We start from the raw sequence: 14,906 nt of genomic DNA on the forward strand, positions 1-14,906 counted from the left end.
TTTTGTGAAAAAGTGGATGTATAGAATCTAGCTGGCTGAAGAATTTACTGCAAATTGAATGTACAAATTTGTATTTGCCATGCAGATAGATGAAATAACGTATGCTATTGTGCAGTGGATGATTAAAATCCCTGTATGCCCATGGATGTGTAGCTAGCTATCTTCTCCCATATGTTCAACAGGAATCTGTGTGAGGCCTCACCTGGTGTCCACACCACACTAAGTGGCTGCAGAGTACTTTATGCTGAAAAACATGAACGGACAAACAATACATCGTAGTTATTGAAATAATGAAGTGTCTTACTATTCTCCATGGTTGGCCCTCTTGCCTATTCTATGAAGGTGGAAGGAGCCACAGTTATACACCTGGGGCCTGTTGCACAAAAGTAGAATTAAGACATCCGGGATAAATGACTCAGCTGAGCTCAATGAAGCCAAAACATGTGCGTCCAGGCTTAATTGGTTGCACAAAGACCAAGCCAGGATGAGCAGACACGGATTCATTAAGCCAGGTGAAACCAATCCTGGATAGGTGCGCGCTCACGGCTCACTCAAATAGACCCCGCCACAGATCACAGATTAACTGATTTACCATGGCAACTAGAGCCGCGTACTTTTCCCCGTCGGAAGCACAAATCCTCATGGAGGCATACGAGGAGGTAAAAGATATAATTAAGAAGAAAGGCAACACCGCCACAGTGATAAAGCAAAGAGAAAAACCGTGGCAAAGTATTGCAGACCGCCTGAATGCGTAAGTAGTGCACAATTACACACTCACCGCTCCGCTGAAACATCACAATTACAATTCAAATATTTAATTCACATCTCCAAAAATGCAGTTGTACTGTAATTATGAAACGGTTAATTTTTTTTATTGAAATGCACTGCAGATATGAGTGAAATTGTGTAAAGTAACTCCATCACACTGTATAAAGCTATGATAAAATTTTTGATATTTTTACTGAAAACAAGACAAAAATACCAAGTAATTTTTTGCAGTGTGACTCCATTAAGTGTGTGTGTGTGTGTGTGTGTGTGTGTGTGTGTGTGTGTGTGTGTGTAGATTAAACATGAACGGGCCAAAACGGACATGGCAGCAGGTCAAAATCAAATACAAGAACATTCTGCAGAATGGTATGGTCCCTGACTAATATTTAACAAAGCACAAGCATATATTGTACCCAGAAGGTGCCTGCTCACACATTGTCTGTACTGTTTTAGCAGTGAAAAAGAATACCCACAGACAAGGCACGGGTGGTGGGTCACCAAAGGCTGACCTTACCCCAGCAGAGGACATGGCCTTGGAGCTAAATAAAGGCAGGCCCGTCTTAGAGGGGATCCCTGGGGGGAAAGAGACGAGCATAGGTTCCTCCCAAGATGCCACCCGCTTCATTCAAGGTATGTCCTTCCATCTCTACATGGGATACAACCACATTCATATTGAATCAATTTGGACTGTCTGACTTTGGTTTACCTATTGCCTTGCAGTGTCTGGCAGCACTGTGTTCCTGTTAGAGCCACCAGCACAAGCACCAGACGATGCTGATCCAGTGAGTACTCCATCAAAGGCATACTGTAGGCCTGGCATGTCTTGTCTACTAGCTTCAATATGAATCCGATTAAATGTGATAGGGTGAAGGCCCCAGTGCAGCAGCAACAGCACATGATGGAGACGATGATGAGGAGGAGACCATCTCTCTGGATTCCAGAAGGCATGAGGTATCATGTTAAGACTGTGAAAGTACTATTTACTCTACAATGGTGAGGAGTCCTCATCAAAATCAAAAAATCTAATTTCTTTTACAGGACCCAGATGCTATACAGTGGGAAAACCAGCCTGGCAACATAGTGCGTATTAATAAAAGGACACCACATCCTGCCAAATTCCAGCTGCGCTAATTGTATTGTGTTCACAGAGCTCACAAGCTATCAGAAAGTTGTATGGCAACCACCTCCGGTGCCAAATAGAACTGGCAGACATAGACATTCAGTACAAGAAGAAAAAGATGGAAAATCTTGCACTGGAGTTCGAAATAAAAAAGAGGACAATTAGGAAACTGGACCTTGAAATAAAAAAACTTGAGAGGGAGGTGAGATATGCCTTCAATGTACACTGTATGCTAACTGTAACACAAATGTATTAATCATTATTTTTCTTTCCTCCCCCAGCTCCAAGAAGATGACACAGCTCAAAATAAAAATTAGGTATATTCTCGTAAAGTCAAGTGAGCCATGACATATGAGCTCTTATTGTGAGCACACAGGACGGTGGCATCTTTCTAAGGTTTTTTTTATTTTCCCAGCAATCAGTACAACCAAGTCATCGTTATAAGGCATCGCCCTCTTTTGCCCACCCCCCCCAGCACCAGGTGTGGCCACTAGCCTATATGAAGGCCCAAAATTGTGTGTTCCTTTCTGCTCTGACAATGGCATGCCCATTCGTGCGAGATGTGGTGGATGAAGAAGCACTTGTGCTGAGGAGAGCCTTCAGGTGAGAAAGGGTCTTCAGGGACCGGTTGGACCCACTGGCCTTCCCTGATGACCATCTATATGAAAGATACAGGTTTTCTGCAGATGGCATCAGGTATCTATGCAGACTACTGGGTCCCAGGATTAAGCACCGCACTGCACGGAGCCATGCACTGAGTGTGGAGCAAATGGTTTGTGTGGCCTTGCGCTTTTTTGCTAGTGGAGCCTTCCTGTACTCAGTGGGGGATGCAGAACAGCTGAACAAGGCCACAATTTGCCGCACAATAAGGAGTGTGTGTCTGGCTATCAAAGCATTAGCAGATGTCTTCATCTCCTTCCCTGGCCACAGAAGACTCTGTGACATCAAAGAGGAGTTCTATAGGATTGCAGGTAAGAGGATCTACAAATTACAGGACAACTGTTAACACATAGTAGGATACTCATTACTTTGTGTGACAGGTTTCCCCAATGTCATTGGTGCAGTGGACTGCACACACATAAGGATAAAAGCCCCCTCAGGTGCCCATGAGGCCGATTTTGTGAATAGGAAATCCTTTCACAGCATTAATGTTCAGGTGAACATAACTTTTTGATATTGTCCATTGACGAACACTCTGCATTGCCAGTGATGTGCATTGATTGGTGTAATATTCCTCATCTTATGATTTCAGATGGTCTGCAATGCTGACTGTGTGATCAGCAATGTTGTGGCAAAATGGCCTGGCTCAGTCCATGACTCCAGAATCTTTCGGGCCTCTGAAATCTATCAGTGCCTATCACAAGGTAAGCCACACAACCCCTATTTATAACCATCATGGCTGTGTCAAGAATATCACTGTGTTTATGAGGTAGTAATGATGAGATTTTGTGTTGACAGGTGAATTCTCTGGTGTGTTGCTGGGAGACAGGGGGTATGGCTGCCAGCCTTTTCTCCTGACACCTTTCACAGACCCCCAGGAAGCACAGCAGGCCTACAACCATGCCCATGCCAGGACCAGGGCCAGAGTTGAAATGACCTTTGGCCTCCTGAAGGCACGCTTTCACTGCCTTCACAAATTAAGGGTCAGCCCTGTTAGGGCATGTGATATTACTGTGGCTTGTGCTGTCCTTCACAATGTGGCCTGCCTGAGGAAGGAGAGGGCCCCCAGAGTGCCACCAGCCATGGACTGGGACAATCCGGCAATCTTCCCTGATGACGACAGTGGTCGGCTGCTGAGGGACCAATATGTGTTGAATTATTTTAGTTAGTATGTGTGCTTTCAATTTTGGTTAAATATGTCCTGCGGTGGCAGAGGAATTTGGGTTTTTTTGGGTTCGTTTTTTGACGAATTTGGCCTCTTATGATGTTTGTGCGGTATACTGTGTGTAATACAAGGCTGCAGGGAGGCTACTGCATCCATTCATTTGTCTGTTCAGTTGATGTGTATGGATTTGTCCTGCATTTATTTTAGTGTGCAGACATGCAGGGTGTGTTATACACATTCAAAGGTCTGTATATGTATAATTTTGTATAATATGCTTAGATTCTGTGCTTTCCATCTTGTAGAGTCACTGTGACTTCAGTTTTGAAAGGAGCTGATGGTTTACCTGCTTTGTTTTGTCCTTATTCAATAAAGGAACATAATGTTACACATTGTGTTTTTATATTCATATGGAATGTGTATTTGTTTATATGACAGAGTACTAGGGCCACACTGAAGAAAAAGGATAAAGTCATAAATTTATGAGGCTGGTTCTTTCTGCAGAAAAGCTACATATTGTTTTTACAGTTTTGATACTTATGACAATGTGATACTTAATATTCTGGCACATCAGCATGTCTTTGTTTATGAAACCATACTGAAGTACAATTTCACGAAATGCCCCACATCTGTCATTTTAACAACTGTCCTCCTTTAAAACAACTGGTTACAATATTATGACTTGTGTTTTTTTCCCCTCTGTGGCCCTAATATTCTAGCATTTTATATATAGCCTTATAGTCTATGGGAAACTGTAAATTATCTAATGATAGCAACATCATCTAAAAATCATTTTTTATCCAAAATCATTGAAATTAATGATCACAAACGTTTAAATAACAGTGGGTCTAGTTATATGTGATAACAATGTATAGTGAGCAGTGAAATAACTATTGGTTTCCATTTGTGGTGACTGCTGACTGACATTAGGGATGAGATTAAATAGATCCTGGAATTTAGCCTGGTCTGGAGCAGGCTAGCTCCACAGAATAAATCTCCATGGTAATTTATACCATAACATATCCTCCTGCCCCCTATCCATCTTTAGTGCAACCGGATTACGGATCAATTGAGCCAGGATCACCAAGATATCCTGGCTTAATCCCTTATCCTAGTTTTGTGCAACAGGCCCCTGAACCTGCTTACAGTACAACACAATCCAACAATCAGATTGATACATCAGTGTGTAGTTGTGGGTTATCGGGTGTCTAATTGTTCTACATTTTTTAAAAATTGGGTGATTTAAAATAGCCTGTTTTGTTTTTTGCACAGACATCACACCCTTACCTAAACAGCACCCTCACCTGAGAAGTATAAATCAAAGGGAGAGAAACTGGGAATGGAATAACTGCAGTTAACATAGCTAAGTAAATGGAAGAATACTCTTATTGCAATGTGAATGGCTCTTAAAAGAGCCTTTGGTTGTGCATAGTGTAGTCTATGGTGTTGCCAGGGAACAGCACCCTCTTTGAAGAAGTAGGAGGTGAAGATCTCCTGCACACGGATTGCCTCTCTTGCTGCGTTGTTGGACCCCATCCTTGAAACATCCTGCAGAACAGCAGACTCCTCCTCCTGGACACAGCGGCGAGCTGCAGATCCCCTCCTGGTCCTCGTGTCCATCATGAAGTTATGCAGGACACAGGTAGCCTTCACACACCTGAATTCCTCCAGGAGGCAGTCCCAGATGACCCTGGTCACCCAACCTTGCAGTACCCTACACGGTAACTGTAGGCAATCGTTTTGAAGGAATCTCCAGCTACAAGGTATCTGTAGGAATATGGAAGACAATGTCATTATTAGACTGTTACATCACCAGGTCATTGTGGATTACTAAAGTATAATATCCCTGATAACAAATCATGATAACATTGGATTGATAGATACATGGGCACACATATGTGCATGTGTAGCATGTGACAATAACAGGATCATATCAAGGATAGCATCACAAATGAATACATAAATACCACTTGAAGCTTCATGATGAGTTGATCATTTGAATCAGCTGTGCAGTGCTGAGGAAAAAACAACAATGTGCCCCTCTTTGAGTCCCCTAGGACTGAGAACCACTGCTCTTCATTGGGACCTCTTCATATGTAGTCTGGCTTTCATAGAGCTCTTTATCTGAGGACAGAAAACCTAACAAGAAACACACTTCATTATAGTCAAATTACACCACACTGGATATTATGTTACTATTATCTCGGTCCTCACTTCTAGGAACAGGAACAACACAAAAGTACCTGCCCTTTCCAGAATAGCCTCCTCTCTCATTGACAGTTGGGGCTGCTATCCTTTCACCCTCCTCCATGGCTGTTAGCTAGCTAGCTACCTATAAATGCATTTGGAGTTGTTTTTAACAGTGATAAATAGATAGCTAGCTAATATGAAGTTAGGTAGTTGCTGATATTTAATTCACTTAGCTAGCTATCTATCTATACAGTATTTGAAGTTGGCTAGATAGTTAATTTAGCAGCTCATTTGAGTTAGCCTGCACTGTAGCTGTTACGATAAACTAGGAGTGGTGGGTGGAATCAGGCGCAGAGAGCAGGGTTCAGTCGTTTGTCAATTTTATTCACCGGCGCAACAAAACCGGTCACACCAACACACAGGGCGTGTACAAGTTCTCAGTCCAAACAACAGGACATTTTAGTCCGGAGAATAAAGACACAAACAATTTTTTTTTTTTTTTTGTGGTTAAAATAATTTATTACAATCAATACCATTCATACTATTACAAAATCATAATTCTCATTCATTCTTAATTAATTGTATTTACAAAAACATCAAACAAAAACAAACCTCAGGGGAGCATCGTCCCTCCCCGTCATACCTAACCAATACCTAACCCTTTCCCTATCTCCCCTAATCTATCCCCTTACCAAACTCACTCTAACACTCCCAGCCCTAAACCCCCTTTCCACCTCTCCCGTGCCGCATGCTTCCCCCACTTCCTCTCCTCCCTCTTCATCTTCCCCCTCAAATCACCTTCCACCCTTCTCACTATCCCTTCCACCCCCCAATCTCTCCCTGTCTTGACTAAATTCTGCCTGGCTTCCCACAGTCCCTTTTTAAAGAGACTCATGAGAAGCCAGAGCAGAAACCTGTCCCTATCCGTTCCCTTTGCTCTCCCTACGCCTCTCTCTAGCCTAGCCCATGTCACAACAAAATCACTCCTAACCACACCTAGCATTACCCGTGCCCTAGCCCAGACTAGTCCGGCAAAGGCACAGTCCCAAAAGGCATGGCGCACAGTCTCCTCCCTGCCACAAGAGGATCTTGGACAGGTGGGGGATTGCACCAAACTATACCGGTACAAGATGGCACGTACCGGCAAGCACTTATGGAGGCCCAACCAATTCAGGTCCTTGAGCCTGTTGTCCAGGCCCCGCGCCTGCACTCCCTCCCAGACCACTGATGAGATGCCCGCTACAGGCGCAGGACTCCCTGCCTGCCTGACCTCCTCGTACAGGTGCCTGTGGTCTAAACCTACTCGGGCAACTTCAACCTCGGGGTGCGCACGCAGCCACTTGGCCGCATGGCCAAAATGCCACGGCAGCTGTTCCGCCGAGGACCCGCGTTAGACCACACCATTACGCTTCTCGCCTTATACGAGAAGAACACCCGCAGGAGGTAGCCGGACGGGTGTATAACCGGACGAGCAAGCTCCGTCAACAAGAAAGAAACAAAAATGGCGTCCAGCTTGAGGGGGAAATGTGGTACCCCGGCGACCCACTCGCACCTGCCACTCCACATAAACTGAAACACAAGCCTCACTAGAGGCCTCCTCAGACAAGCCGGCAATGGATAGATGTATGCCACATACAAAAGAGACGGCAACACATCCACCTTAAGGACCAGGACTTTGCCCATAAAAGACAAATACCTAGCCTTCCACATTGCTAGCTTCCTCTGTACCACTGCGATACGCATGTTCCAGTTTAGCGTCGCTGAGCCGGAGGTCTCAAAATGAACCCCGAGAATCCTCAGGGCCCCTTCACAGAGAGATAACCCCCCAGGCACATCCGTTCTACCGCGCCATCTTCCGAAAAACTTGACGGAAGACTTTGCATGGTTCAGAACTGCTCCCGACGCTCGGGTGAAATCCCCAAAGATGGCAAGGGACCTTGTCAGGCACGAGTCCTTTCACAACAGCAAGGAAGTGTCGTCGGCGTACTGCGTCATCTTAACACGCAGCCCACCGCTTCCAGGGATCAACAAGCCTTCCACCCCTGTGTCTGCCCTAATGGCAGCCCCCAGAGGCTCCATGTACAGAACGAAGAGGAGAGCCGAGAGTGGGCATCCCTGCCTGACCCCAGACGAGAGGTCAAAAACGTCACCTAAGTGACTATTTACACTAACTCGACACCCCGCTCCGACATATAAAGTACGGATCCATCCTATAAACTTCTCCCCAAATCCTAATCTACCTAACACCCTGAATAGAAAAGATCTATTCACGCGATCAAAAGCTTTCGCCTGATCTAGCGCTGCTACCATTAAAGGCAGCCCTCTATCTTCAACCCAAGCGATGGAATCCCTGATCAACTGTAGGTTCCATCTTATAGAGCAGCCCTCTACCCCGCACGTCTGATCCTCGTGGACGACGTAGGGAAGGGCTGTGCGCAACCGGTCTGCTAAAACCTTTGCAAGAATCTTGTAATCTACGCACAGCATGGTCAATGGCCGCCAGTTGCCAAGGTCAGTTGCTTCCCCCTTCTTATAAAGAAGTGACAGCACACCAACAGCCATTTATCCCCCCGGGACCCCCGTCTCAAGGATGGCCTTCAAGACTTCGAGAACCACTGGTCCAAGTATACCCCAAAACTTGAGGTAAAACTCAGCCGGCAGCCCATCCATCCCAGGCACCTTCCCTTTTCCCATCCTCCTAAGAGCGCTCTCAACCTCTTCTAGTGAGATCTGGGCCTCCATCACGTCTCTAATGTCCTCTGGCAACCGCCGGGACAAGTGTTCTAAAAACACGTTTCCCTGCTCTACATCTATTTCCCTTTCCTTAAATAAACCTTGGAAATGATCAGTTGTCACTCTGACCATTTCCTCTGGTTTACTTACTATACTACCATTTTCTTCCCTAACTCCCTTCATTACCTTCCTACTCTGTCTGGCCCTAACCGACTTAAAGAACATAGCGGAACAAGTCTCATTATGTTCTAGAAAGCCACTATGCGCACGCTCCAGGAAAGCTCGAGCCTTCTGCTCCTGCAGCTCCCTGAGCTGCGCCTTTAGGGCTGCGAATCTCTCCCAGTCAATCGACCCGCCGAGGTTGCCTGCCTCGTACTCGAGTTCAATTAACCTTTGGATACGATCCACCTCCCTCCTTTCCTCCCTTTTTTTCCTTCTACAATATCCTATTATAAAAGCCCTTATCCTCCCCTTGACTAAATCCCACCACTCTAACACCCCCTCGCACATGGACCGGAGGCCGTCAAGCCTCCGAAAGAAACAAAAAAATGCATCAACGAAAGCCTGCTCCTCCAGTATATCCCGATCTAACTTCCAGTACCCCCTACCGAAGAGGCAGACTGGCGACCCCACCTGCAGGAACACCCCGTCGTGATCCGTGAAGAAAACAGGCAACAGCCGCCCAGACAACTGACCCAAAGACCTGGATACAAAAATGTAGTCGAGCCTCCGCGCAACCCCCCTGGAGTTGCGCCATGTAGGACCGACCATTGCCGGAGTAGTGTGCAGGCCACCATCAACCAGACCATGGCAAGCCATTAGCCCAGAGATGGCACCTGCACTGCTATCACCGCCTAACCCTAAATCTATATTAAAGTCTCCTCCTATCACCAAGTGCCTGTTTGTAACACACAGGGGCGCCAGACAGTCCACCATCTCCCTCCTGTCTGCCGCCACCTGTGGCCCATACACCCCAATTAACCTATATCTAGCTTCTCTAAACTTAACATCTATCCCCAAAACTCTACCCTGCATTATTACAAAAGTGTTCTCTATTTTAACCTCTCTATGCCCACACAAAATCCCTACTCCTGTTGAGTGCACCCCTCCTATGCCCCAAAAAGATTCCCCCTTATCCCACTCCCTCTTAAATCTACACACATCCCCACCATCCCTCAGGTGAGCCTCCTGTAAAAAACAGAAATCAAACCCCACACCCTCTAAATAACAAAAAACCGCCCTCCTTTTAACATTATCCCTTAACCCCCTAACATTTAGACTAAAAAAAGAAACAGAACTATTCATTTAATTATTTACAACAAATAAAAACCCCAAAACCCAAAGAAAAACCAGGAGACTCACCCGATGCTCCCCTGGTCCATCTCCACCGGCGGGGACGTCCTCTCCTCTCCTGACGCCCCCCCGTCCTCAATCCCAACCCATGATCCAGGCAGTGTGTTGGGTCCTCCCTCCCCACCCACCATCGACCCCTCCCTGTTTGCCTCGGGGCTGCATATAGGGGACCCCATCTCCCCAAACAGGAGTTGGGATCCCTCTAGCAAACAACCCACCGACCCCTCACTGGAGTCATCCACTAAAATGCAAGGGGCTGAGGCAAACCGGGAGGACAAAATACCCCCCCCCCCGCCACTCTCTTAACCCCCCCTCCCCCTCCACACCCCCCTCCCTCTCACTTCCTGCCAAGCTCCCCCTCTTTATCCCTTTCTTCTTTGGTGAAGGAGGTAGCGGGGAGACACAACGTCCCATCCCCACTAACCCCTCCACCAAATCCCTCATTTCGACCTCGAGGAAGCCTGGCAGGCTGTCCCCCCACTCCTTCCCCCCATCTCCCCCCCTCCCACCCCCTCCCCTCCCACATCCACTCCTCCCTCCTTCTCCGTCACTGTCCCCCTTCCCTCTTCCACTCCTTCCACTCCTTCTCGTCCCACTGTCCCCTTCTCCCTCTTCTCTGCTCCTCCACGTTCTTCCACCTTCTTTTTAATCTCTCCTTCTTTTTCCTTCTTTCCATCTTCTCTCCTCTTTCTTTTCGCCTCTTCCTTCTTCCCTTCTTCGTCCTTCTCCGTCCTCTCCCCTGTGCCATCCGTACAATCCGCATGCGTCCTCTCTTTCCTCCCCCCATCCCCCGCTCCCCCCCCAGCTGCAGACGCGTATGACCTGTGACGAGCCGGGCAATCACGCCACAGGTGTGCTCTTGAGCCACACCCGTGGCAAGCCTTGGGCTCGTCACACTCCTTGGCCTCGTGCTCTTCCGACCCACAAAAACGACATTTCTTGGCGCTGCACGAGGCCAGGATATGGCCGTAGGCCATACAACGCCTGCAGAACGGGGGCTGACGTGCATAGTAGAGTGTTCCCCTGTCAGCCCCCAGGGAGAACATCGCCGGAGGATGGAGGTAGCCATCCACACTCTTCGGGGACTCCCTGAGTAACGCCTGGAAACCTCTCCTCCCGTTCCAGAAACCCAGGGAGTCCCTGAGGTACCTCGCTGAGGAGACATTGTCCATGTACCTCCCCAGAAAAGCCCTCACCTCTTCATCTTTCACATGCGGATTATACATGGTTACGGTGACCACCCTGAAGTTGTTCTTCGCCAGGCTGGTCACCGCATAATGGCACAGGGGTCCCGTTTTCTCCGCTTTCTTTGCCATCTTCATTACTTCGTCATGTTTTTCTTCTTTGTGAAACGTCACATCGAAAGCCTTCTCATTCGGGTTCCCTTGAAGGCAGAGCACTTCCTTCACCTCTATCCTGAGACATCCCATCAAAATAGTCCTTCCAAATGTCTCTCTACTCCACGGCTCCATCTCATTTTCAGTCCAGGCAAATCGTAAGGTATTTGCCATACCAATCCCCGGAACCGATCTTGTTTGCTTGTATTGATTCATTTAAAAAAATAAGCTCTCTTCAGAAAGAAGCTTCAACTTGGAATGAAAACATATTTTAACCAAAAAGGTGGAGCAACTAAAGGTGTTGACTCTCCACATCTATCAAGACAACTGGAACACTGGGCCAGACACTCTTAAATAGAACCTGGACCAGCTCAGGTGAAACACATACTGACTAATGAGGTGGTACCAATCAGTGCACCCTCCGTGCTAACGAGCTATACGTGCTAAAGTCCAACCTCAAAACATAAATGGAAAGACCAAAGCCTGTAACACCTTCCCCCTTTAGACAACAAATATATCCTATATTTTTGTTGGACATGGTTGCTCACCCCCAACAGAAAACGTCCATTTCACATAATCAACTACAATGCTTCTACAATATAAACATGGTGTCTACTGGCTGTCAACAATTAAAAACAAGAAAAAACACGTATTTCTAAATAATAATATACAATCGTATTATTAAAAAAATATCATTTTTCTTTCAATAGAATCCTAAAACTCACTCAAAGACAGGAATTTGATCACCTCAAAGACATTCATACCTAAACTGCACATTAATTTGCCAAGGTAGAGTACATGATCAGTGAATATATTAAATGTACAGGCTACAATGTGGGGATCTCATGCATAGTAATAACTACATGTATATACGACTTGCATCCTTGGTACAACATGATCATATATTCTTCTCAATCCATAGGCTTCATTAATGTCATTCAGGCTGTTTTGAAGTTGATGCAACTGGCTATGATAGCTGAGGTTCATAGCTAGGTTCTGAACTAATATGTATACCAAACATTTGGGTCCATACACAGATTGGCTAGATAGCTAGCAACACATCCATGGGCATACAGGGATTTTAATCATCCACTGCATAATAAGCAAGAACAAGAATAACAAGAACATAGCAATCTACGCGATTTCATCTATCTGCATGGCAAATATCAGCAAGTTAAGCTTACAAAATTGCACATTAAATTTGCAGTACATTTTTCAGCTAGCTAGATTCTATACATCCACTGTTTTACAAAATGACAGCCTGGTGTGCTGGTCATCTTTGATCCATTTCTTGTCTGTGTAGGGGTACCCCTCTCTCCTAGTATTTCTGTCTGCCATCTTTGCTGAAGAAAGTCTAACAGTCACTAGTGTAGCAGCAGCCTCCCCCGGTCCTAGTGCCGAACCGGTAGGACTTTTAAAATGCGATGGAACGGTTGACGAAAAAAAGAAATCACAGAAAAAATATATGGACTGATATTGATTTATTTAGTGGGGGCTAATATATATTTTAGTTCTAGCGATGTCCCTGATTCCTACCCTTTAACTTTTTGTCTGATAATAAAATATACATTTTACTCAACTGCGTTACCCACTCCAGTCAGCAGATGGCGGTCTGAGACTTTATGCTGTTGGTGTGACGTATAATCTAGTGGACGGAACGCTTCTTTCAACAGCAACAGTAAGTTATCCACCTCGGTAGCTTGCTAGACAAAAAAGCTGAACCAGTAAAGCTCTTTAGACGCTTTCGTGTTTATTAGCCACTGTATTTTAAACACACTTCTTTTGTCTAGTTAGTTATCCGATTTAATTTAATATTTACGGCGTTGTTGTTATTAGTCAGCTAGCAGTCTGGTTAAGTTAGCATTAGCATAGCTAACATCCGCGACCATGCGGTCACTAAGCTACTCTCCTTCTGCTAAAGAAGAGGAGGATATCACAGTAAAACAAGAAGTAGAGGCCGTTACTGTGAAAGAAGAGGAAGACGCGTTCAGAGTGAAAAAGGAGGAGGATTTTACAGTAAAACGAGAGGAGGATGCAGTTTATAGAGTGAAAGAGGAGGAGAGAGAGATGACTGTTACATCGAAAAAGGAGGAAGAAGAGGAACCTGGATATCTGGGCCCGGTTTCCCAAACGCATCTTAAGGCATCCAATGGTTCTAACGAAGAATTTAGCCATAAGATGGTTTTGAGAAACCGTTCCTTGATTAACACTAGTAAGTACTGTCTTAAAATCAGAGGCACAAACTCTGCAGTTGTTGGACTGATGTTTGGTGTTAAAGCAGAAATCTGCAATTGCTACATTCATGTTATGACTTTTAAATAATTGATTTATAGCCATTGATTCTTGAAGAATATAACACATGCTTCATGAGCTTAGTTCAACTGTTGAACCCCATCAGAACCCAGAATAAGCTGTTTTTACTTTAATGTTTAGAAACAATGTAAATAAACACTGTATCGCCTCAAAATGTCAGCTCGGGGATATGAACTTGCAACCGGTTACTAGTCCAACGCTCTAACCACTAGGCTACCCTGCTGCCTCAACATGGTTAAAACTATAATGTTGATATCATGGATGGTCAGGCCTTGCATCCATAGGTCTGTCTGTAGTTACATTTCTCCAACCCCATAATCATTTTATTACCAAAACAGTGGTGAAATGACAGATTTGTTATTGTTTGAACTACAGATTGCTGGATTGTGTTTTTTTTTAAAAACCACAACAAAATGGCTGCCTAGAGACTTGGTAAACAGCTGAGGGATGGGGGAAGGAGACCCATTGCTAACCACTCTCAAATTCATAGAGAACGATATTGTAGAAACCATAACCCAACACCGAGCGACCTCGTCAAGAAGTTCAGACATCTTGGCGTAACAGTTATAAGGTATTGACTTGACAGTCGCTGGACCCAGGTTTGAGTTCAGCTCAGTCCCTCCCCCTGAATTCAATACACTATGAATACAAGGACTGGCCATCCATGATGTCATAATGATAATTTAACCAGTTTTCTAGGCTATATAGTATATTCTAGAATTAATCCATGATGTCATAATGATAGTTGCTGACTTTTGCCTTATACCTGCAGCAAATGCCTCTACCCCGTCTTCTGGCTGGGCAGAGGACTTTAGGATTTTAGTTACTGCGGTGTAACAAGGGCCTAGCCGTGCGGCCCTACCAACCCTTCTATTTCTTCGTAATGGCCCTTCGCGTGAGTTGGGTTTGTTCCTTCGTTCACGTTGTCACTCCCTTATTTTCCGGTCTAGTATGAGGCCTTGGATAGATATACTCCCATTTAAATATTCAGAGTGTTATGGATTCTTCCTATAATTCCTTACCTTCAAGTTTCTTTTACCTCTGTATATATCAATACCTAATAACTTCTTCTATTGGTTATTATGCTCGTCAGCTAGTAGTCACTTGGAAACTAGTATTGGTATATATTTTGACACACAATGACAGTTTTTTATTTTACCTTTATTTTACTAGGCAAGTCAGTTAAGAACAAATTCTTATTTTCAATGACGGCCTAGGAACAGTGTTCAGGGGCAGAACGACAGATTTGTACCGTGTCAGCTCGGGGATT

General features: G+C 45.2%; 3 protein-coding genes across 5 annotated transcripts in view; 2 read left to right on the top strand and 1 right to left on the bottom strand.

Annotated features, from left to right (window-relative positions):
* The window catches only part of LOC139394344 (zinc finger protein ZFP2-like), a 196,958-nt gene that overhangs the window by 125,445 nt on the left and 56,607 nt on the right, over positions 1-14,906 (bottom strand). The gene's annotated exons all lie outside the window — the stretch shown is intronic.
* The window catches only part of LOC139394346 (zinc finger protein 391-like), a 55,627-nt gene that overhangs the window by 37,845 nt on the left and 2,876 nt on the right, over positions 1-14,906 (top strand). Inside the window, exon 2 of the mRNA XM_071142394.1 lies at positions 13,250-13,535. Coding sequence (XP_070998495.1) covers positions 13,250-13,535 — 286 coding nt within the window. The remainder of the gene's footprint in view (positions 1-13,249; positions 13,536-14,906) is intronic.
* Positions 1,064-4,098, top strand: LOC139394348 (putative nuclease HARBI1). 3 transcript variants are annotated; one of them, XM_071142396.1, is made up of 10 exons: positions 1,064-1,134; positions 1,222-1,398; positions 1,489-1,550; positions 1,633-1,719; positions 1,807-2,090; positions 2,170-2,205; positions 2,304-2,859; positions 2,929-3,044; positions 3,141-3,252; positions 3,347-4,098. In XM_071142396.1, the coding sequence occupies exons 7-10, from the start codon at positions 2,658-2,660 to the stop codon at positions 3,715-3,717; spliced, it is 801 nt and encodes a 266-aa protein (XP_070998497.1). In that variant the 5' UTR covers positions 1,064-1,134; positions 1,222-1,398; positions 1,489-1,550; positions 1,633-1,719; positions 1,807-2,090; positions 2,170-2,205; positions 2,304-2,657; the 3' UTR covers positions 3,718-4,098. The 3 variants fall into 3 exon arrangements, with proteins under 3 accessions (XP_070998497.1, XP_070998498.1, XP_070998499.1); XM_071142397.1 differs by having other exon boundaries at positions 1,070-1,134; positions 1,807-1,848; positions 1,917-2,090; positions 2,170-2,859; XM_071142398.1 differs by lacking the exons at positions 1,064-1,134; positions 1,222-1,398; positions 1,489-1,550; ... (1 more) ...; positions 1,807-2,090; positions 2,929-3,044.

This window comes from Oncorhynchus clarkii, unplaced genomic scaffold (assembly GCF_045791955.1).
Source record: "Oncorhynchus clarkii lewisi isolate Uvic-CL-2024 unplaced genomic scaffold, UVic_Ocla_1.0 unplaced_contig_399_pilon_pilon, whole genome shotgun sequence".
Lineage (NCBI taxonomy): Eukaryota > Metazoa > Chordata > Actinopteri > Salmoniformes > Salmonidae > Oncorhynchus > Oncorhynchus clarkii.

Bases quoted from the DNA above. Each gene is read 5' to 3' on its own strand.
- LOC139394348 (XM_071142396.1), top strand. From the start codon at position 2,658: ATGGTTTGTGTGGCCTTGCGCTTTTTTGCTAGTGGAGCCTTCCTGTAC. The intron at 2,860-2,928 runs GTAAGAGGATCT...TTTGTGTGACAG, and splicing joins GGAGTTCTATAGGATTGCAG to GTTTCCCCAATGTCATTGGT. The intron at 3,253-3,346 runs GTAAGCCACACA...TTGTGTTGACAG, and splicing joins CTATCAGTGCCTATCACAAG to GTGAATTCTCTGGTGTGTTG.